This window comes from Eulemur rufifrons, chromosome 2, assembly GCF_041146395.1.
Source record: "Eulemur rufifrons isolate Redbay chromosome 2, OSU_ERuf_1, whole genome shotgun sequence".
Taxonomy (NCBI): Eukaryota; Metazoa; Chordata; class Mammalia; order Primates; family Lemuridae; genus Eulemur; species Eulemur rufifrons.
The window spans coordinates 34,388,132-34,411,308 of record NC_090984.1 but is presented as its reverse complement, the minus strand read 5'-3'; the positions used below and the strand labels follow the sequence as shown (position 1 = coordinate 34,411,308).

General features: G+C 41.7%; 1 protein-coding gene across 2 annotated transcripts in view; it reads right to left on the bottom strand.

Moving 5' to 3' along the window:
* The window catches only part of RORA (RAR related orphan receptor A), a 690,447-nt gene that overhangs the window by 21,757 nt on the left and 645,513 nt on the right, over window positions 1–23,177 (bottom strand). For both annotated transcript variants that reach the window (XM_069483271.1, XM_069483279.1), the window contains 3 exons: window positions 19,841–19,926; window positions 3,966–4,107; window positions 994–1,389 (listed from right to left, as the gene is read on the bottom strand). In XM_069483271.1, the coding sequence (XP_069339372.1) occupies window positions 994–1,389; window positions 3,966–4,107; window positions 19,841–19,926 (624 nt within the window). The remainder of the gene's footprint in view (window positions 1–993; window positions 1,390–3,965; window positions 4,108–19,840; window positions 19,927–23,177) is intronic.

The window sequence follows — 23,177 nt, the reverse complement described above, 5'->3', positions numbered from 1 at the left end:
AACCTTGTGTGAGGAATCACCAGGAGGAACAGATCAAATTCTAAAACTACAAAGGTTCTTATCAAAGTTTCTCTAATAATAGTGCTGTACTTAAAAATCGATTAAAAATAGCAGAGGATGTTAACACAACTTCCTTGAAATGGAAAGTTTTCCATTGTCTGTGTTATCAACATTTCTAGGTCACATCTCCCAAGAAGCAGCAATGTCCCAGCAACAAGAAAATGACATTTTTTTTTTTTTTTTTTGGCACGGTGAGCCTTTTATGAAATACATCCATTTTGTCAGCAATGTCCATCATCAACGCATTTTGGCAAGTAAAGAAGCTAATTTCCGCTTAAGATTTACAGTATATGTCAGGATTGAAAAAAAACTGAAAACCTACAGGGGCTGTGCAGGTGACATACATGGGAGAAGTGGGGTGAGCCCATCAAAAGGTGTTAGCTAGCCCCTGGCTAGTGCCTGTTGGCTGCTGACATTCACAAATGCTGGCCCAGTATAAATAGATCATTCCCCCCACCCCACAAGAAGCTGATATAACTGTTCAAGTTTAAATTTTAGCAGTAGATTAAAAAATTTTAAAACTCTGCCTTGGCTAAAAAAATATGCCTCTGGGCCAGGTTCAGTTTGTGGACTGCTGTTTTTTGTCACCTTAGATATAAAGCAATACCTGGAATATAATGAAAGTAAATAACTAATGAAGTTAATGTGATCATTCCCCCAGCTGACGGTTTTCTACAGAACTTAAAGACTGCTTATGACTATTTTGCCCCATTCTGATGCCGAGAGGTCAATGCATTTATTGCATATACCAAGGGAAACAGCAGACGGTCAAAAAAGCAAGGGGGAAAGTTGGAGTATGAAGTGGCCCACATAGGGGGTAAAGGTGAATTTCATCATTTTAATAACATAACTCATTAGAGAAAAGTCCCCCATACCCCTTTTCTTTCAAAGGGCATGAGTAGAGCATCCCAGTAGAAACATGCATGCCATTACCTAATTCTGCCATGGACACAGTTGGGGAAGTCTCTCCATTGGTGAACGAACAGTAGGGAAAGAAGCCTGATGCTGGTGTGTAGTCACATATGGGTTCTGGTTTGATTCCATTGATATCAAGACCTGACTGGTCTGGGGAAGGCTGTATGTCCAGGTAGAAGCTGCTGACAGCAGAGTCTGCCTTGCTCCCCTCGGGAGTGTGCCCGTCAATGTAGTTGCTGAGGTCGTCGTGAAGTTCCGTCAGCCCGTTGGCCGAGATGTTGTAGGTGGGTGTCAGCGGCTCGGCCTCTCCAGGCTGCTGCTGGTGGTCGCGCTGCTGCTGCTGCATCCGGTGTTTCTGCACTTCTGCATACAAGCTGTCTCTTTGCTTTTTTGACATTCGGCCAAATTTTACAGCTGGAAGAAAAAAGCCAAACCACACCATATACAATGTGCTTTTCTTCATTATCCTCTCCTGTGTGCTTTAGGGTTTCCTTTGAAGTCTCAGACAATCTCCATCCAAAACCACAGGACCACAAAATAAAGACATCATCCAGAGGTAAGGACAGCCCCACCTCACACAGGCTTACTCCACACCCGCAACAGCAAAACACACATCCCAGAGAAACTAACGTCCCAGAAATAGAGGAGAGCCCTGGAGAGATGCCACCTCTGCTTTCCCGCTGTCACATCCCCTCGGCTCCCTGGGTACCACCGATATGTAACTTCACACATGTGCTCACTCTCCACCCGTGCTGCTGGCCCGCACCGCCCGCTTCTCTCCAGTGCTCGGCCCAGGTGCAAGGCTGCAAAGGGTCACAGGGCTCATCAAGGCATAAGCAGTCAAACCTCAACTTTCATTCAGTTCACTCTTCTGTCCACTTGAACTAGGTTCTCCTCCATCAAACAGCCAGATCTGGGTCTTCAATTCGAGGCCTGAACAGACTGGACAAGGCCATTGTAACTCCCTGAATGACATCTGAGTTTATGTGACCTGAGAAGCCCCTTGCTCCACCGATGGGTCACGGCAGCCCCCGTGAAACCCGTGGGCCCATATTTAAATGACACTTTCTGCTGTTCTCATTTAGCCTCAAGTGAAGACAGCATCAGGATTTGGGAAGAGCAAAGGCGATACAAAACCCCTGTTGCATGGGTCTGTATTTGCAACCCTTCTCCTTGGGAGGTGTCCCCATATTAAAGTGGAATAATGACTGTAGTAACTTTCCAGTTCACTCAGAATCTCAAATGATTTCTCCCAAAACACCTAGATAATTTAAAAAAAAAAACCAAACTCCAAAACCCCTGTGATTTCCTGGTCTGAATTCTCCCACTAACTTGTTTATTTCTCAGCTAGACTCTGCATATCCAGATGAAGCCTCTGCTGGGGGGACTTAGTTCCCCTAATTGATTATGGATATATTTATACCTGATGGGGTGGATGAGTTCATCCATTTGACTGTCATCATAGTTACATGAGTCTAGGGTGGGAGGCACGATGGATGGACATGACAATGAGAACCAACGCCACCATACTGGCCAGCTGGTGGATTCTTTTCCTACCAAGGAGGACACACTGTCCTTTCACACAGAGGAAACAAGTGAGCTGGAATACTGGTCAATTTTCAGTTCTCACGACTCAGATAACAAACCTGGGTGGGGCTGGGTAGACAGCAATCAGGCTGATGTGGGCTCTGAATTTCAGGCCCATAATTTTATAACCTCCAAACTTTCCTCTCAGCCTACGACAACTTGGGCTATTTCTTATATGCAAAATTGCCAGAAGGCATACCGAAGATACTTAATTTTTTTGAAAAAAAATACTCCAGAACACCCAAAGGGGTGAATACCCAGAGATGAAACTCGTTCTGCTGTGACTGTGAAATTGTGTTTCAACTTTTGCCTTAACTATTAACAGTAATCATATCATCCTGTGAGTGAAATAAAAGGACCCGCCTTTGAGAAAAAGCGCCCACGCATTGTGATTTTAACTTCCAAGCTCATAAGAGATACACCTAACTTTGTCAGTTTAGTACCACTGGATGTTGAAATCTGCAGTTGCATGTCACAGGAATTTCTGAGAATATGATATAAGCACTGTGATTTGTATCTTCCAATGAGAAAAACTCCACTTTTGTAGCGGCACACAGGGTGGTCTTTTAGGATATGTAGGAACAAAAGTGCACTCGTGCCTGGGAGGGTGCACAGGCACTAGGGACATCTGATTATGGGGAAGGCAGGCTTTTGCAAAGCCTGCCCTGCGTTCTCAAGTATTTTTCCACAGGCTGAAATTCCACTGGAGGAGACATTTTCCTTCAAAGAGATCTCTTAAGAGAGCCAGCTGGTATATTTGGAAAAATCCTTAAAATGGACCCGCTGTACTTTCTGCCCAGTTTCCACGTGTAAGCATAACTCTCTCAAAATCTGGTGTTGATTATTCAGTGCACTTAAGATCATTTTCTAGGAAGATCTTGAAATGTTTTGTTATTGAACATGCTTTGCACTCTTTTCACACATTCTGCAAATGTACAAATATTTGGCTTCAGCACATGATTCCCAATATCCAGTCAGCATGAAAGCCACTTCATCCCAGCCTCCAATGAACTTAATAGTGTCAGGCAAGTCACAATCAGTTCTGGCTCGTGTTTCCTCCAGGGGAAAATGCCTCTAGGAGGTATATGCATGAAGGCCCTCAGATGACACTTACCTTCAATCGATCCACCCACCTGTCATGTCCGAAGCATCAAGAACCTGAAGGTGTTCTGACCACATGACACTTCTCCTCCACACCACTCCCACCCATCTGCCAGTCAGCTGACCCCAACAGAGCCCGGAAGGAAGCAACTGCTGAGAATGCCGTGAAGCTGCCAGAGGAGCCTTGAAGGGGACAGTGAGGAGGTGGCAGAGAGGGCATATTTTGGCAGATCTGGGTCCAGGCTTCCGAAGACATTTTCACAACCCCATGCTACCGTACAACTCAAGCTGTGAGAGCTCACCGTCTCGAGACATCCCTACGGCAAGGCATTTCTGTAATCGACAGTGTTGGCAGCGGTTTCTACTGGTTCGATCAATCAAACAGTTCTTCTGACGAGGACAGGAGTAGGTGGCATTGCTTTGCTGACTTCTCCTGAAAAAGCCCTGCGATTCAGTCATAAAATGCAAAACAGGTTAGTGTCAGTTCGAGCGGCAGGATACCAAAGGCGGTGTACTAAGCACGGAGCGGCATTAATATTTAATGGAGAATTAAACTTGTAGCAGAATCATCCAGGAGACCATTAATGAAATTAAAGTCACTTCTTTTTCCTTGAGTAAAATTGATCCCCAGAGCCTAATCCTCTGTCCCTTACACATGCAAAACTTTCTTTAACTTCAACAGACAATTGTCTATGAAAAAGACACAGGATCAGTTTCCTGTTCTTGGCCTCTGAGGCCTCTGGTGCAAAAGCAATGTGCTTGATGGCATGATACAGAGGGACTTCCCTTTAACCTTTATCTCCAAAACATTTTTAGTAAAATACACACAAAACACTTCCCTGGAATGTCCAGAATTATGGTGCACCGTGGTAATCTCCATCAGCCCACTTAAATCCGTGGCCCTTTCGGCATTTCTCACTCCTCAAGTCCAAATCTACCGTCCCAAGCAGCTAGATGACACTTGGATGGATTATTCTGGCAGAGCAACCAGATTGGAAATACTACTTCAGTCCCGACAGTTTGGAAGTAGCATGTATTCAGATCATGGCCTTTAAGATTTAACAAATCCAGTCTGAAGCTCATCAAGTTCCTCTTACGACGTGTCAAGCACTGTTTTGGAAATAAGAGGGTGCACAGAGATGCAGAAGGAGCTACTGACCTCAAGAATTTTATTTCTGGTTATTTTCTTGCTAACCTCCTGAGCTGGATTCTTAGTTCATTAATTTTCAGTGTTTATTCTTTTCTTAAAGCTTGAAGTTTTCTTTTTAGTTATGTTTAGCAGTAAAATATGAAAATACTCTGTAGTATTTGCTTTATCATTCAGTTGAAAACATGTTCTAATTTTCAATAGATTTTTTTCTTTACTTTTTTTTCTAAAGCTTTCTGTGATTTAGAAGCTTTCTTGCTTTTTTCCTTTCTTTTTTTGAGACAGGGTCTCACTTTGCAATCTCAAACTCATGGACTCAAGTGATCCCCCTGCCTCAGCCTTCTGAGTAGCTAGAACTACAGGTGTATGCCACTATGCCCAGCTAATTTGTAAATTTTTTGTAGAGACGGGGGTCTCATTATGTTGCTCAGGCTGGTCTTGAACTCCTGGCCTCAAACAATCCTCCTGCCTCAGCCTCCCAAAGTGCTAGGATTACAGGCGTGAGCCATTGTGCCCTGCCAGCATATTTCTTAATTTCCAAACACATGGGGGGTTTTGGTTATCTTTTTATTGTTGACTCATCTTTCAGTGGTTTTGCAAGCTAGGGAGGTATGCAGAAAAAAAATAAGGTAACTAAAGTCATTTCTATGAAGCAGAGCCATGAAGGGTACAAAAGAGAATTATTGTCCTCAAAGCTTTACTGGAGAAGACATGTGACCCCAACAAAGGGGACAAGTGGCTAGAGGGGAGGTAAAATCCTGAAGAATCACAGCGTGGTAGGCAAAATGATAAGGGTACTCTCTCAGCAAAAGATTTTTCTAGAGGCCAATTTGGCAGTTGTATCAAAATCATTAAAAGTAAGCCTACTCGGCCGGGCGCGGTGGCTCACGCCTGTAATCCTAGCACTCTGGGAGGCCGAGGTGGGCGGATCGTTTGAGCACAGGAGTTCGAGACCAGCCTGAGCAAGAGTGAGACCCCATCTCTACTAAAAATAGAAAGAAATTATATAGACAGCTAAATATATATATAGAAAAAAAATTAGCCGGGCATGGTGGCACATGCCTGTAGTCCCAGCTACTCGGGAGGCTGAGGCAGGAGGATCGCTTTGAGCCCAGGAGTTTGAGGTTGCTGTGAGCTAGGCTGACGCCACGGCACTCACTCTAGCCTGGGCAACAGAGTGAGACTCTGTCTCAAAAAAAAAAAAAAAAAAAAAAAGCCTACTCATTGAAGCAGTAATAACTTTTTAAGAAATACACTTTAAAGGAATATTAAGAACAATACAAAGATTTTCCTACAAGGGGGCTCTTCACAGCACTATCTGTAATATAAAAAAATTTAGAAAGATCCTAAGTGTCCAACATCAGTGAATTGAAAGAGTCATATTGTATGTTCATACAATGAAATTCAGCAACCACTAAAAATGGTATTTAGAAACATAATTATTGAGGCAGGGCACAGTAGCTTAGCCCCATCTTTACCAAAAATAGAAAAATTAGCCAGGCATGGTGGTGCACGCCTGTAATCCCAGCTACTCGGGAGGCTGAGGCTGGAGGATCGCTTGCACCCAGGAGTTTGATGTTGCAGGGAGAGCTATGGTAACTCCACTGCACTCTAGTCTCGGTGACAGAGCAAAACCCTGTCTCAAAAAAACCAGCTACAGAACTAATAATCCAAAAGATTGGGGAGCAAAAAAGGAACTCATATATTTTATATAGAAGAAACTTTGGAAAATTATGTCCCAAATTGTTGGCTCTGGTTGGTAGGGCCCATCAGATTTTCATTTTCTTTTTGTTTATCTGTATTTTCTCATTTTTTCCCCCCATAATATGCAGGTGGAAAGGTGCATGAGATGAGCTACTTGGGAAGAACAAGCTAGTACATCTTTCTGTTGTGAAGCTGGGGGCCTTTGTGGACCAAATTGATGCATATGACCTCAGTTCCCAGTTCTTTACTTTGGAAAACTAACCTGGGATGGGACAGGGCAGGACCCTGATTCCTGACCCCCTCTCGCTTTCTGCCAAGCTGCTTGCTAACCTCCACAAAGGCAGGGCTGGGGGCCCAGCATCTCAGACTTTCTGTTGTACTTTAAGTCTATCCTACATCAAGTCTGGCCTCTTCTGTGAAGCCATCTCTTTCTTCTCAAAATATCTAAAGCTGTGGTTTTTTTGGTTGTTTGTGTGTATGTTTTTTCCCCTGTAAAAGGAAGTGAGAAGAAGCAAAGCTTTCTTTGGGATTTAATGGACAGAATTCAAGAAAATATAAATGGTCCCAGAGGCGGATAATCCTTAGAAAGTGATACCAAGAGGTCAGCTGTTGTAGGTATTCATTTTCCTCTGAGACACATAATCTCTGTCAAAGCTGAAAGGTGTTTATCTCGTTCTCAAGACTCTCCTACCACTCAGTGTTTGCCCTCACCGTGGGTCCCAGGATCAGGCATTTATTTGCTTTTTCTTTAGTTGGAGTTGAATTTATTTGTTTCACATTAAGCCTGTTACAGTTTGTTTTACGATCATTTTTTTCTTTAAATGGAACCAGTCCTTGAGGGCTGCCAAGCTATCTCCTAGATATCCCTTTTACAGACCAAATCACACCATGCCACCTTTGGTGCTAGGCTCTTTCCCACCATTAGTATTTCTCAGGGTCCTCTCCAATATCTTCACTGCTTTACAAAGTCTGTACTCTGGAACTAGGCACAGCTCTTGAATAATGGTTGCATCATTAACGAAAAGGATGCAACTTTTTAGTTTCCACTTACTCATTTAACGTCAAACCACTGTGCATAAAGTTTCAGACTGTTAGCACAGAGGCCACATAGAACCATCCGTTTGCTCTGCTACAAGGGGACTCTGAGAGGGCAGGATGATGATGATAGATAGATAGATTATCAATCTTAATGAGTGCTTGTATTAATCATGTCTTTTTAGTCTATATTTTTGAATGCTTTGGTATCTTAGGGCCTTGCAGACCCTGGAGAGACTGCCCTTCCTGGGGCTAGCTAATTCCTACAGATGGCAAGCACCCTGCCTACAGTATGTCTTCATGTCCAAACCAACCAAACAAGCCCACACCCCAACCACCTCCTTATCAGGCTCTTATACTTCCAGCCACTATCCCCCTACCCCAATCATCTCAGGACGAGGTACCAGACAACTAGGGACAGCCCCTATGCCCAGCACCCTCTGTAATCATTCCAACTAGCCAATCCTAAACCTGCTCACCCTGCCCTGTGTGTTCCTTCATGTGGAAACCACGATAGAGGCTGGCTTGCCCGTGTTTCCCCCTTACCCCCTTGACCGACCCTTGTGCTTCAGCGTGGGGCCCCCTGCATGGCGTGCCAGGGATCCTGTTTCTAGGGATTTGTCACTACAGTAGTCCCCTCTTATCCGAGGTTTCCAACTTTTAGTTACCTGCAGTCAACTGTGGTCCAAAAATATTAAGATATTTTGAGAGAGGGAGAGACACCACGTTCATGTAACTTTTATTCTAGTATATTGTTATAATTGTTCTATCTTGTTGTTAATCTGTTACTGTGACTAATTTATAGATTAAACTTTATCATAGGCATGTATATATATGAAAAAACATAGCATGCATAAGGTTCAGTACTATCTGAGGTTTCAGACATCCACTGGGGGCCTCGGAATGTATCCCCCGAGGTTAAGGGGGACTGCTGTATAATGAACTTCTTCCTTCATGATAGTCATTTCCATATCTGTGTGACTTAGAGTACCTGATTAAAACAAATCCTGGTACCATTAAAACAGTACTTACTAGGTACCAGGCACGTCATGCTTTATGTGGATTGTGACATTGAATGGTGACAAGGGCAATATAGGGTGGGAACTATCACCTCCCTGGTTGTAAGGCTAAAGAAACTGAGGCTGGGGTAGGTGCAGTGACTTGCTCAGAGTCCCACTTCTAGCACGGGGCAAAGCCAGGATACGAACTCACATAGTTTAATTCCAGAACTCACACTGTTACCCTTTTTGTTTTTCTGCTTCTCTTGTGTGCCAAAAGAATTCCTCTTTGGTTGTTCTCATAGAGGGCGACCATTAAATTAGGCAGTGTGAAAAAACAAGGTACACGTAATAAAGTAGCGGGACTGATCTACTCTGAAAGTAGCGTTTTCCTTCACATTAGCCCCTTTAGCTGACCCAGGTTGTCACTGCCCAAGCATTTTACAAAATTCTCTTTTGCAGCTGCATCTTGATTTGGGTTAGAAGTCACAAAAGAAAATCAGTCTCATGATTACCCATAATTTTCCCTCATTTCCGACCAGAAGTATTATGCCCCCTTTGCTTCACCTTACTTATTTCCAAATCACTTGGGCTCATTTAAAAAATAAACAAACAAACAGCAAAACTGACTGCAAGAGCCCAGAGTCACTATCATTCAAGATGTCTGAGTAATTAAGCCATAAATTGCAAGGCATTCCATATGTGCTTTGAGCAGCGGCCCTGTGGCTGGAACTAATATCTGGCTTCCACGCTATCTACTTGGAAGAGGGCTACGCTTACTCAGATGTCTCAGTTTTGAAGGTTTGGGGGGAGCAAGCAGACACACCTTATGTTTCACAACACTATTTATGCCTCAGTTGAGTCAGCTGAACAAAATGCCTGCTAAAAAGTTCTGGGAGTGGCATAGCTAGGAACCAGAAAAGACATCTTTCTTTTGGACTAAGTCAACAGAGTCACACCCACAAGGAGAGCTATCAAATATTAGATGCCAGGGGTCAAGTGGCGCTATAAGGTGAGAGCTGAGAAGGGAGAAACAGGGAAAACCTCCATGGCTCAGACAAACGTTGAATTTTGCATTTCAGAAAGAATGAGGGTTTGGTCATTGTCTTCTTTTTTTAAAATGTCTTCTTTACAGCATTCCTTGGGGTTTCACGGAGGCTTATGGGCTTGGGAAATTAAACTGATAAAACATTAAGAGTTAACACATAAGAGGCAGAAGGATTAGAAGAGAAGAAGAAGAAAAGTAGAAAGTAAGTTAGGAACCCTCCTACCTAAAGGTAGTGAGAGTATGCTTCTAAGTGTAGACGTAGGACCTTGTCCGACTGTGGAGCAAGCCCGAAAAAGGACTGTGAAGTGAGCTGAGACATGAATCCCAGGGGTTGGGGAGTCTGAGGCCATACAGAGAGCAGAGGCAGCACAAGCGAGGGCGTGCATGGAGTTTTGGGTGGAATTGAGAAGGTGTGTATTAAAAAGAAAGTGCTGAAGCTGTGAGTTAGCTGGGAAAGATATTAAGTACATAATTTTGCCGTTTTATTTCTAAAAGATGAGCTTATGAATTACTCCTTTGGCTTTCATAAAACTTCGCTTTTTATGGAAGCTGAAATGCATGGAGGTGTGTAATTACAAACATGGTGGGCTTGAGCAGAGAGCCACCATGATGACTCTCAGGGAGTATATACTTAGTGTGACTGTGGCACACTACCACCACCTAGTGGCAGCACACTAGCATGCAGTCATCGCAAACAGAAAATGAGAATCAAACAAACAGGCCTTCAGAGCTGAAAGAAGTCGAGAAATTATTAGGTCCAGTAGTTCTCAAACAGATGGTATATCAGAATCTCCCATGGAGCTTTGAAAAAATACATGTTAAATTTCTTGAACCAGAACTTCTGGGTATATAGCCCAGGCCTACATAGTAGTTGGAACAATATGAAATTGCCATTTTTGTAGGTCAAAGAAAGACGGTCAGTTTTGTATGATAAATATTTTAACCAAGCTCTCTGAAGACTCTGACTTCCTCTCATTAAGAACCACAGATCTACTCTAGTTTTCTGCTTTTGGAGATCACAAAAATGAACCTTAGAATATTAAATGACTTGTCCAAGATGCCACACTGGTGTCAGTGCTGGGATGGAAACTCCGGTGTCCTGATTTTAAGTCCAGTGGCCTCTCACTTACGTATCTCTTCTGAAGTGTTGGACTGACAGAACTCATGGCATTCAGGCTCTGTTTCCTGACACAGAGTTCCTGCATGTCCATCTGCTGTTTCAATTTCCACTATCTCACAGATATCTCTCCAGTGTTTCTTCAAAGTGTCTTTCACTGGGTTTTACTTCTGATATCCACCTTCCAATCTCTGGGAAATTCTATTCCCTAATACTTCTTTTAAAAAACAATATGGCTGTACACTAGGGATCTATTCATAGACCCCACTAGGTTGGAGCTCCCCAGGACTGAGACCAGGCCATCTACAGTGTTCAGGAGGAGAAGGCTCATTCCAGGCTGCAAGAGCTGAGTGCCAAAACTTCAGGAATTCTGTTGTTAAATCCAGTTATTAAATCTAACTGTTATTAAAAATTAACTTACTCGTTATCCCATCTGATATTAAAAAACATACTATTTTATTATTATTTTACTATTATCTATGCTCTTCAGGTTATTTACATCAATTATATCTGAACGGTAGAAATACTATGTAATAGTGTGCTACTGTACATCTCTCCTCTACTTTGTATTCAGTGAGATGCATGCTTGGTAGCTTGAAAATGGCCATGTGCTGGGAGTTTCTGCACCATAGAAACGGGCAAATGCTACAAATAAGGGATTAATGTATTATTTTGCTTATTGTCTGTCTAGATTTAAAAAGTGATGAAGGTGGCTGGGTGTGGTGGCTCATGCCTGTAATCCTAGCACTTTGGGAGGCCAGAGCTGGAGGATTGCTTGAGGCCAGGAGTTCAAGACTAGCCTGGGTAACATAGCAAGACCCCCATCTCTACAATAAAACAGAAAAATCAGCCAGGCGTGGTGGTGCACACCTGTAGTCCCAGCTACTCAGAAGGCTGGGGCAGGAAGATCTCTTGAGCCCAGGAGTTTGAGGTTGCTGTGAGCTAGGCTGACGCCACGGCACTCTAGCCTGGGTGACAGAGAGAGACCTTGTTTCAAAAAAAAAGTGATGAAGAAAATAATAATAATAATGCAGATTAAACTTGTATGTCCTATCTGTAGCTATCATATTATGAATAGCACATAAAAATGAAGGAAATAGCCTTTCAGTGTTTGAAAACTATTAACTCCAGCAAAGAAGTTGTTCACATCATCACTGAGGAATGAGTGAAGTCCCCCAAAATATGTCTTTGTTGTTTCACTTTCTTCTTATTCATTAATGGGAATGAAATATCAACCAACATTCGTGTTGGAATGATACAGTCTATCGTCCACTGCAACTACAGGTACGGATGTGAGAGTTCAGCAGAAACCAATGATAGCATTCAGTGAAAATCATTTTTCTCTATGAAATTTATAAAAGAATATTGTACATTTTGTTATTGTTGGTAAATTGAGTGAATTGTGTGAAATCAGATCAGTGGAATAGACAGCAGAGTTAAGCACATATATACAGACACATTTTGTTTCCAGAAAGCCTGTTGTTCAGCACTTACCAGCAGGGGACTGGACGCGGCCCAGTCCTCGCTGGGTCCCCAGCTCCCCACCAGGTTGTCTGAATGAATCCGCCCGACTCTGGATATGCCTTTCCCAACCTTGTGGTTTGGCCTTCTAGAGCCCCCGCACCTTTACCTTTACCCACACAAGTTCCAAAAACTTTAGCTGAATGTTTTGTTTTGTTTTGTTTCTTTCTAGAACAGAATATATCTTGACCTACTGCCCATTTCCAGCCTTATCTCCTCCAGTGTTTTCTTGCTCAATGACAGGCACCACCTTCCCCCTGTCACTCAAGGCAGGAAGATGGGCTTCATCTCATCTCTGCCTCCTCCCCACGCACATCCAAGCAGTCACCAAATTAGGCCGCTTCTGGCCACCTTCCTATAATATTTCTCAGATCCATCTACTTTTCTCCACCTTTACTATAATTTTCTTCAGTTCCCATGTCCATCATCTCTTGAATTGGTTATTACACAGCCTCCCACCTGGTATCTCCGCTTCCATCCTCACTTCCTCCAGTCCATGTCCCATAGTCACTAAAGATCTCTTTCTAAAACAAAGTGACTGAGTCAATTCCCTGCTTGCCAGCCCTCGAAGGCTCTCTATGATGACCAGGCGATGACCACCTGTCCAGGCATCTCTCTTCCATATTCAATCCTCTTCTCAAAGTCACATTCTGGCCAAGCCTAAACTCCTGTGCTCACAGTTCCCCAAAGGAGCCCTCTCCCTGCCACTTCCTGGAAACTCTCTCCTTCCCTTCAGGATTCACTGAGATATAGTCACTTTCTCTGGGAACCTCCTCTGACCTTGTCCTCCCAAAGGTGATTGAGGGGCTCCTCCCATGTGTACCCTGAGAGCCCACACTGATGCCCTCATGGCCCGTGCCTTGCTGAGCTATTTATCTCTCTCTCCCACAGACTGCCTTGTTCCTTTGTTTCCTGTAGCTCACCCAACACTTAGAGAAGTCAACAAATTCTTATAGAATGAATGACCAGAGGAAAACACGATGGTAGGGATAAAATCAGTGGTGACAATCCTATGCTAAGCACCTACTCTGTACTAGCCCCTGTGTAAGACTCTGTGCAAACATTATATGCAATTCACAGCAACCTATCATTTGCAAAGTAGGTATTTTTACATCTGCTTTTAGCAAATGAGAAAATTAAAGTGAAAAGAGGTTAAGTCATGTGTCCAGAGTGTCATGTGGCAGGTAAAGGGTTTGAATTCCTGAATCGTAGGTGCATCTTATTCCAAAGGCCATAGACTTCTTCATTTATTTGAATTTTTTTTTTTTTTAGAGACTAGGGTCTTGCCCTGTCACCCAGGCTGGAGTTCAGTGGTGCAATGATAGCTCACTGTAGCCTTGAACTCCTGGGCTCAAGCGATCCTACCACCTCAGCCTTCCGAGTAGCTGGGACTACAGGTGTGTGCCACTACATCCTGCTAAAAAGGGCCATGGATTTCTTAATGCACCCCCTAAAAAGCACTGAGATACACATGTAGGACCTATGAAACAACAACAACAAAAAAAAGATAGAAAAACAACAAAAGAAAACAAACAAGCAAAGAACAACTTTTCAGTTCTGTAGTCAAAGTTCCATACCAGGTTTCTATATAGGTAGGAAAACACTCATTTGCTAGATATACTTAAAAGGCTTTGAAATCTACATGGCACTTCCTATCGGAGTTATTAATAGTTTTGCCCAAGAGTGTGGGCTGGTCCTCCGCTGGCCTGTGGGTGTGGCTGGAAGGTGCTCAGGGCATCTGACTCTGAGGGGGTCCCCTCCTGCATGGGGCTCCTTCTCAGTGAAGCACAGGCTGAAATGCTGATCTGATGTTTGGTCTTTTGACAATTTTCACTTAATGAATTGATTCCTACAGTTCATTAACATACCCACTTCCACTTCTGTATACACATATGTCTTAATTAGCTGCTCATTGGCTGTTTAATTACAAGAAAACAGCTGACAGCTGCCTTGCTGAATTCTAATGGCAGACGCTTTGGAACGGCTACACATTTGCTTTTGACAACCGAGATTTATTCATAACTCTGTGATTTATTGTGAATGCTCATATGCCTGCCCAAATTATTGTATTTTCCAGTACAACTAAAATTTTGAAATTTGGGGGACTGTTGAAGGGGGCGTATGTCTACCTTTCGTTCTATTTCTGAGGCTGAGAAGAGCAGAGACTCCTGTACATAAGAGGATGCATTATGTTACAGTTTTATCTGTCTTGGGAACTTTCTGTTGAAAGTGTTAAGAAGCATGGGGGTGAGGAAGAAGAAATACATTTGGATAAATGTGGGCAGAAAATAAAGTATCTGATAAAGGAGGAAAAGAGGATAACTGTCAGTGTAATTTTATTGAGGAGTAAAGACAGGGCTTGCGATAGATTACAATCAGGGAGAGGAAGGGGCAGAGGAAATGATAAAATTAAAATTGGTGGGGGGCAGGAATAAGAGTCTCTAAAGAAGCAAATGAGGAAGAAAATTTGTTCTTTAGAAAGAACAGGCCGCCTCATTCACAGCAGTTAGCTGGGTTAGCCCCACACTCATACATCTGGCGGCAATAAATCACGAAAATTCAGATCTCCTGAACTATTCTCTTGTTCAATAATGACTGGCCTCCCTGTAGAATTGTATGCGCAAATGATCTCTGATTAAAGCAGAACTCGTGTGTCACATTCGGTAAGTGTAAATGTCTGCTTTCGACTATGCCTTGCACTCAGATCCAATCCAAGGGGACACACTCAGCAACAGTCGTTCCCAAGCCAGCATGACAGACCTGTCGCGGCCAGGCACTATGTTAGGGCCCCGTCTACAACATGGCCTCGAGCCCAGTGTCTTCCGTGCGCTAAGGAAGGGCAGTAGTTGCTGAGGCATGATTAAGACCAAAATAAACAAATAAAAGATTTTAAAAAATCTGAATCATCTTGGTGCAAATTTGGTTTAATACATCTCCACCATTTGCATTTCATCATAAGACTGGAAGATTTGGCTGAACAAAAATTTCTGCTTATCACCTGTATATAACAGAACTGAAACTCTGACATCATAAGGATGCAATAACAGCTTATCCTACCCCACAGACTAATTTTCATTTTTTACAATAAAAATGTTGATCATGAATGTATCAATGCTGAAAAGGAGACGGAATTGTTTCAGGGCTAGTGACATCTCACAACTGAAATAAAAATATTAGAATCCTCTAAAAGAAAATTTGGGCCTGAAAGGAACATTTATGGAAATTTCTTTTTAACCTAAAACATAAAAAACTCCAGAAATTGCTTTAACTATTTCAGGGGAAAAAATATATAAACTATATACTCTAGATATTTTTGAAAAGGCTTTCTTGTTATTAATTTAAGAAAATATATTTGTTAATGTAAAGAAATTATCCCAAATGCTGTCTTTACTGGGCAGAAGAGGAAGCATTGTATAGGACATCATCTTAAAATGTATTGATTGATGACTAAATATTTGACAAATGAATGCTACTCTGTTCCTAGACTTATCAAGAGCAAAGGGTCTTAAACATAATCAGAAACCAATTCACTAACCTCAATACTGGATTGCACATTATCATTAAGAAACTTATAGTTAAAACTATAGAGTCAAAAAGTCTAAAAGGTTGAAAAATTTTTTTTGTGTGTGTGTATCTTTGATATAAATTTTTTATCTTCCTTATTTGAGCAGCCACTGTATCTCATGACAAAGTTAGGAACTGAAGTTGAATGGCAAACAAGATCCTTTCTCAAAAGAAAACCTTAACTAATGATCATCTTTCTCTTAATGCTTCATTATAGTCACTTTGAAGACTGAACCTTAACCCTAATATCTACAACCTATAGTGTTATTTCTGCTGGCATGTCCCATGGCCTGGTCTCTCCTGCCTGGCAGGCCTGCCTCAGCTTACCTTATACCCCCTCTTCATGCTCACCCAGAGCTGGAGCTAAATTCTGTTAACTCCTTACAGGCCTGGATTCTAACATATGTTCTTCTGAAATGCAATATCCAGGGCTTAAGCTGTCCCAGTACGTTGTTCCTTCGTTCTTTTAAAAGAACAAATAAAATACCTTTATAATAAAAACATTGGCGAAATGGAGTCCTTAAAAATTTGGGGATGGCATGCCTGTCTACCCTGATCTTTCACTATGCACAGAAAGTGAGGCTTTGCTTCAGTCAAACTCGGTTTAGTGCTGTCCCCTGAATACAACCAAGACTGCCCTATTTCCAAGCCTTTGCCTCCGCCATTCCTCACTCTCCCTCCTCCCCAGCCCAGAATGTCCTCCCATTCCTCCTTCACTGGGCAAATCCTTCTCCAGCTCCAGCCCACTGTTGGTTCCTCCTCTGTGAAACCCTGCTAGGCCAGTCTCCTCTAAGCCACCTAGATAAGCTGCCTAGTGGATATGTGCTTCTTGTGTATATCATAGATTGTGGCCTTACTCTATTATTTAGTTGTGAATTGTTATTTAGCTTTCCCTATGCAGGCCTCGTCTCTACGACTAGACCATAAACTGCTGGAGGGAAAGATTGGGTCTTAACACAGTGCCTGGCTCCAAGGAAATACTCGTATAGTTGTTGTTTTTATTGGCAGATTCTACATAACAAACTGCACGTGGTCACAGCAAATAGGACTGGACCCACAGATGTCCAGGAAATAATATCTGACCGTACAGAGCAGCATTACCAAGCCACTAAGCAGTCTGGCTAGTAATGACAATAACAACAGCCAACACTTAGGCAGTGCTCGTTCGGTGCCTGGCACTCTTCTACGTGCTTCGTGATAACCCCACGAGGCAGCTACAACTGCTATCCTCATTTTACAGATGGGAGAACTGAGGCACAGAGCGGTGGAGTAGGGGCTCGAGCTGGTAAATAGCAGAGCTGGCATTTCAAACCAGGCAGTGGGGTCCCAGAGTCAGAGCATAAGCATGGCACAAAACGATCTCTCTACGGATAAAGGTGACAGGAGAGGGTGAGCTGGGAACGGGACAAAGTGCTTCCAAAACTTCTGCCATTTTTGTTGTTCATGTGCAATGTTTAACAAATACGTGGTAAAATAATTATTTCAGTAATTAAACAGGTTCTCCAGTTTCTTATGGTTGTTGATTTAAAAATGCAATTTAAAAGACATTCACAAAATGATTAGCTCAGAAAATGACTCAGTTACTTTTTCCCCTCTCATTAGATATCTATTTGATATATCTAATTAGAAATTTTCCTTATATCTGATTCTACTATCCCAGAGATAAATGATTTACAATTGGTCATGATATAACCACCTTCACCTGGTTAGAACATGATAAATAATTAACACCGATGGCAAAAAAATAGAAGTCTCTTGACTTCACCATAACTAGGAATAGAAATGTTAGTTATAGCAGAGAGAAACTATAATGCATAACAGATACTATATGCATCAAACATAAACACATAACATGGTACAAGTTTCTGACTGGGCATAGTCAGAAATTACTTTTTAATTGTTTTGTGGTTTTCATTGTATAAAGTCAACAGAGCAGAGGAACAGAACCACAGATAACTGAAAAACCAGTTTGGCACTGAGGCCATATTTGGACAAGATCTAAAAGGGAACTTAGAAACATGACAACTGTGGAATAATAGCTGCCCTTCATTTTCTTACGGCTTTTGTCATGATAACTATTAGGGGTAGGAAGAAAATGCACATTGTTTGTGCCTATGCAAACACAGTGGTACTCAGACACTCAATTCAGGTTTTACTTAGTAGCATGTTGTTAATCTTCCAAGTTGTTGGGGTATTTCACATGAAGTGACTCCTACACTGATCTTCCCCCAGACTCAATTCCTAGACAATCACTTCCACTTGCCATATAAAACTACAGGTAGCATTACTGACAGACTCAGAGGAAGTGATGAGTTTTTTGGGCAGAAAGAAGGGACAAGGAGTGAACTGGTGTCCAGGATGCAGCCTACGACCCTGTTCGCTTAAGAAAACACAGAGGTGATACGCAATGCACAAAAATCACGTTTGCTTAGAACTCCTAGTAGGCAAGCACTGCTCTCTCTATACTCTTCATGGAGAAAGGCGATGGCATTTCTACCAGGGCCCCAGCTTTGGAGGGGTGAACACAAAGGGGGTGAAGGTGAAAGCCAACAGCTGCCGTGGGCAGATCACTCTCTTCCTTACATCCCGAGATGGGGATGGGCCAGGCAGTTTATTTCATTTTGTTTTATTTTATTTATTTAATTGGTTAATTAATTTTGAGGAGGGGGCAGATTGAGGAAGTAAAAGGGCATAACTTTCTTTTACTTGATAATCAAGAACTTGAGACCATAGAGATGAATAATTCAAAATCCCCTTTAAATAGCAAGCTCCCCAATCCTTAGGTGATTTTTTTAAAAAAATGTATTAAGTGCATTTGCTGGTGTGCAGACATCTCAAGCTTCAATAAGATGGAACCACATGAAGCGTTTGTACGTGTACAAATTAGTAAATGTTATGACGATTAATAGTAAAACAAAGAATTAAGGAAATTATGAGGTTAACTTCCTTGAAGTCTCTCAGTAGTTATTTGTGTCTGTAGGTGATTTTGTATTTTATGACATTGTATTCTCTCATTTCGCTAAAGGAAAGGTACCCAAATTCAGGGATTTTATTTTTTGCCTCATCCTCCAAAAGCCTTAGGGCTAATTCCAGCCTGGTTGTACCCGTCGGCTGTCTCAGAGGCCTCCTGCACGTGTAAGTAGCTTCTCTCCTGTTTATTTTGCACTGTTTTATCCTGTAAGCTGTCTCAAGGCCCTGCCAATGTAAGCCTGAGGATTTAAATCTTAATAAATTGAAATCTGAATAACAGGCAATCTGGGTTTGGGGGAGGTCTTGAATTATTAGGATAAACATCTCTATTTCCCAGTTGCACAGTATGCATGTGCTGTATATATTGCCCCACGATCAAGGTCGGTAAGAATAAAAATAGAAACAAAAGCAATAATAATGATATTATTTAGATTGAATTAGCACTTTTCCATTTGTAAAGACTTTTGTTTAAAGCTTCTCACTTTATTCTTGGAATAGTCCTAAAAAATAGGAGGAACAGATGTTATGCCCACTTTAGAGATGAAGAAGCTGAGTCACAAAAAGATTAAGACATGCCCAGAACGATATGGACAAGTGGTGGCACCAGCACTAGAATGCAGTTCTTCCTAACAGCCTTCCCATAATTTGGCCAGATGTGTTAACATCTGTGTGCCAAGAATAAGACTCAATCACATTCCAATTAAACTTATCGGAAATACCTTTTTATAAAGCTTATAGCATCACAGAAGTCTGGAGTCATCTCCTTTTTTTAAAAAAAAAAAAAAAGATAACCAAAGAGATTGCTCATCAATTCAATCAGCTCTGAGATTGAAAGTGACAAACATAAACAACGCTCAAATATCTTTCTCTAATCTCCTGTTATTTTGAAGGAGTAAAAAAATGTAGAACTTCCTTAATTGTAATTTAACACCAAAATATTTATTCTGTCCTGTCAGTTCTCATCGCTCAAAATTCCAGGGAGCTGAATTTTTAGACATAGTAAAATTAAAAAATAAAAATCACAAGGATACATTCTAACATTAATAGAAACAACAACAATTAAAAAGGCTTACCTTGCAGCCTTCACATGTAATGACACCGTAATGGATTCCTGATGATTTGTCTCCACAGATCTTGCATGGAATAATTTCAATTTGAGCTGCAACAGAAGCACGCAACCAGTTAATTACATTTTCTTTTAAACACCTTATAAAAGCGTTCCCTGATCAGCATTTGTATAGTGAAAACTAATAACCTGCTAAACATTATACTGCATTAACTATTCATTGCTGAACTGTGAGGGTCCCCCTAGAGCCCTGGACTAAATTATGGCTGCTCGTTATATAATAGCTTTCGGGTTATTAAAATGGGTCATTTGAGAAGGTGTTTAAGAACCCACAAGAAGACTGGAATCAGCATTTCAAAGCCTTCAAGAACTGGAGAGCTCGCAGTTTAGGCCTCAGAGCAAAGCAGATACCAAAATGTTTCCTCCGATCTCATTTTCCATCATTATTTTTAAAAGGTCATAAATCTGTCTTGGCTGAGCACTGAGCATTGTAGCTGGGCTGCTAGAGGACTGGTAGAGAGAAACACACTCCAGAAAGTCACGTCTACTTAGGAAAATGATTCAATTCAAAATATTAATAAGTTACGTACGATGGTAAGTGAAGAATTCCTTACTCATCTTTTTTTAAATTAATGTAGCTGCCGTGTGTTATAAAAATTAGTCCATTTGCATACGATCAAAACCTTTCAACCCTAAAGTTAATGTCATATCTGGATTTAATAATGATGAATCCTGACAAATAGGATATGTTGCTTCCGAGTTCTTTATGTTGGAAATTGATTTCCTGGGAAAGCTGCCTGTGTTTCTACCTAATTGATTACTTAAAGATGCCTCATGCTGGAAGAGTAGCCAAATAATTAACATATATTACACCAAAGTTCTCAAATATGACAAAGCACATTTCCAAATAAACACATTATATCTTCAGTAGAGTTAAAAAGAGAGTAATTAAGGATTAAAAAATAACTTAAGGAATAGAATAATTAGGCAAAAGAAGGTGCTTGGATCACCTATTAAATAGAATTTATACATGAAATAAAGACCAATGCTGAGCTGCACAGACCAGATGGCAATGGTCATCAGTTTACCTGGAATGTTCCATTATGCTAAATTTATTTTCCGTGGTTTTCACTACTGAATATCATGTCAGATTATTCATTAAATTATACACACAAACAATTGCAAGTGCCCAAGTCTATTTCATTTTTATATAGCGCCTACCTAGCTCCATGTCTTATGCAGAGCAATGACTTTGCCCAAGGAATATGTTTCATGATGTAAGTAACACACAAATACACACAGCCCACTCTTTCTTCTGATGTAGGCCCATATCCTGGGATAATTCCACAACCACTTACTTTGGATTTGATGCGATGTCGTATTCAATGCTTAGAAAGGGCACACATGAAACTGCAGGATTTAACCTCATTATAAACCATGTGTATTGCTAACTCCCTTTCCCAGGGCCTAGTATAAGTACGGTGGTGACTTTTAGGGAGAGCAAGCTATTCTAGAAGGAGGGTCTTGTTCTTAACAACAATTTTTTACTGCTGGCGTACTGAATGTCTTTGCTTGCCCAGATTTAGAGATTGTTCAAAATCTCACATCCAGTGTATTTTCCATAATTTGGAGGCTTTCTAATATCCCAATCGTGGTGACTTCGTATACTAATAGGTATATTCTGAGTTATGCAACTTAATAAATTTCAGACTGCATTTAACAAAAGCTGTCATTTGCAAATCTGTCCCCTCATGTTAGCCTAGCTTGATTTCCTCAAGAAAAGTTATTTATGAAATATGAAATCTAATATTGCCTCCTACTTAATGGCCCATCCAATATTTTTAATATAGTCAAGAGAAAGGTTTGTGCCTACTGATGGTCTGCAACTCGAGAGAGAGAGTTATGCCTAACATTTTTCAGAGGTTCACAAAACCCAAGTGGAAGCAGAAAAATTTTGAAAGGAGCTATCAGCTGAGAGTTATTGTCTGGATTTTCCCCACATGAATTAACTAGTCTATAATGAGATATGGCCTCCCCTATCCTGACCCACAGGAATAGAATAATTAGGCAACACCAAGTACTTGGACCACCTATTACATGGAATTTATATGTGAAATAAAGACCTACTTGGAGCTGCTTCTGCTTGCGTCTCACCTCAAGCTGTAATCACAGAAATTAGGGATAAACAAACCTCTTTGGGTCCTGTAGTTTAAGTCAGCATCAAAACTATCTGAGACAATTAAAGCAACACTAATGCTGAACTTGGGCCTTCCAAGAGTTGGCTTTATTTCCTCTTTTTTTTTTTTCTTTTTCATTTACTCTCTCTCTTTTTTTTTTTTTTTTTTTTTTGAGGCAAAGTCTCACTCTGTTGCCTGGGCTAGAGTGCCGTGGCGTCAGCCTAGCTCACAGCAACCTCAAACTCCTGGGCTCAAGCAATCCTACTGCCTCAGCCTCCCAAGTAGCTGGGACTACAGGCATGTGCCATCATGCCCGGCTAATTTTTTTCTACATATATTTTTAGCTGTCCAAATAATTTCTTCGTATTTTTAGTAGAGACAGGGTCTCACTCTTGCTCAGGCTGGTTTCGAACTCCTGACCTCGAGCGATCCTCCCGCCTCGGCCTCCCAGAGTGCTAGGATTACAGGGTTGAGCCACGGCGCCCGGCCGTTTTATTTCCTCTTAACAATGAGGAAATAAAGCGTATCCATTTAGTCCTTTATAAGAATATGAAGGCCCTGGCAGGGTGTATTGCGAACCCTGAGTCAAACTGCCTTGGATCACACTGCAGATGATACACGGTATTGCTGCTGTTCCATCCGCGTGGACTCGTAGTGGATTCCTAATGAGAAGTGAAGCGATGAGCTTTAAGGCTGTGACCAACATGCTGTCTGGCATGGAGGTCTGCTCATGACGGGGGTGGCCTTGGTCCCAGCACTTCTGCCCGTGGATCAGCTCGAGGCCCTGCTGGGTGGAAGATGGGGGTGTGGGTGGAGATCAATTGTGGCACAGACCCAGAGTTTGGTGCTGCTATGACACAGGACAGCAGTCCACAAAGCAAGCATCTGCAGATTGGAGCAGGACACTTCCTCGGCCCTCCATTTAGTCCATCAATGCACAAAAAGCCTTCCCCATCCCCCTTTGAGTCAATTTACAGAATTCAAATGAATCAATGAGAAAAAAAATGTAGTCAATGCCTTGCAAATTTTCCAAAAGGAAGGCAGTTTAGTCCTATGAATTTAGGTTTTCAGTCCAACGAGAAGAAAAGGACAAAAATCCCTTTGCCCTTTTCCTTCCATCCCTCAGGCTTTCCCATTTTCCACCAGGCAGTGTTGTGTCTTCTCAAA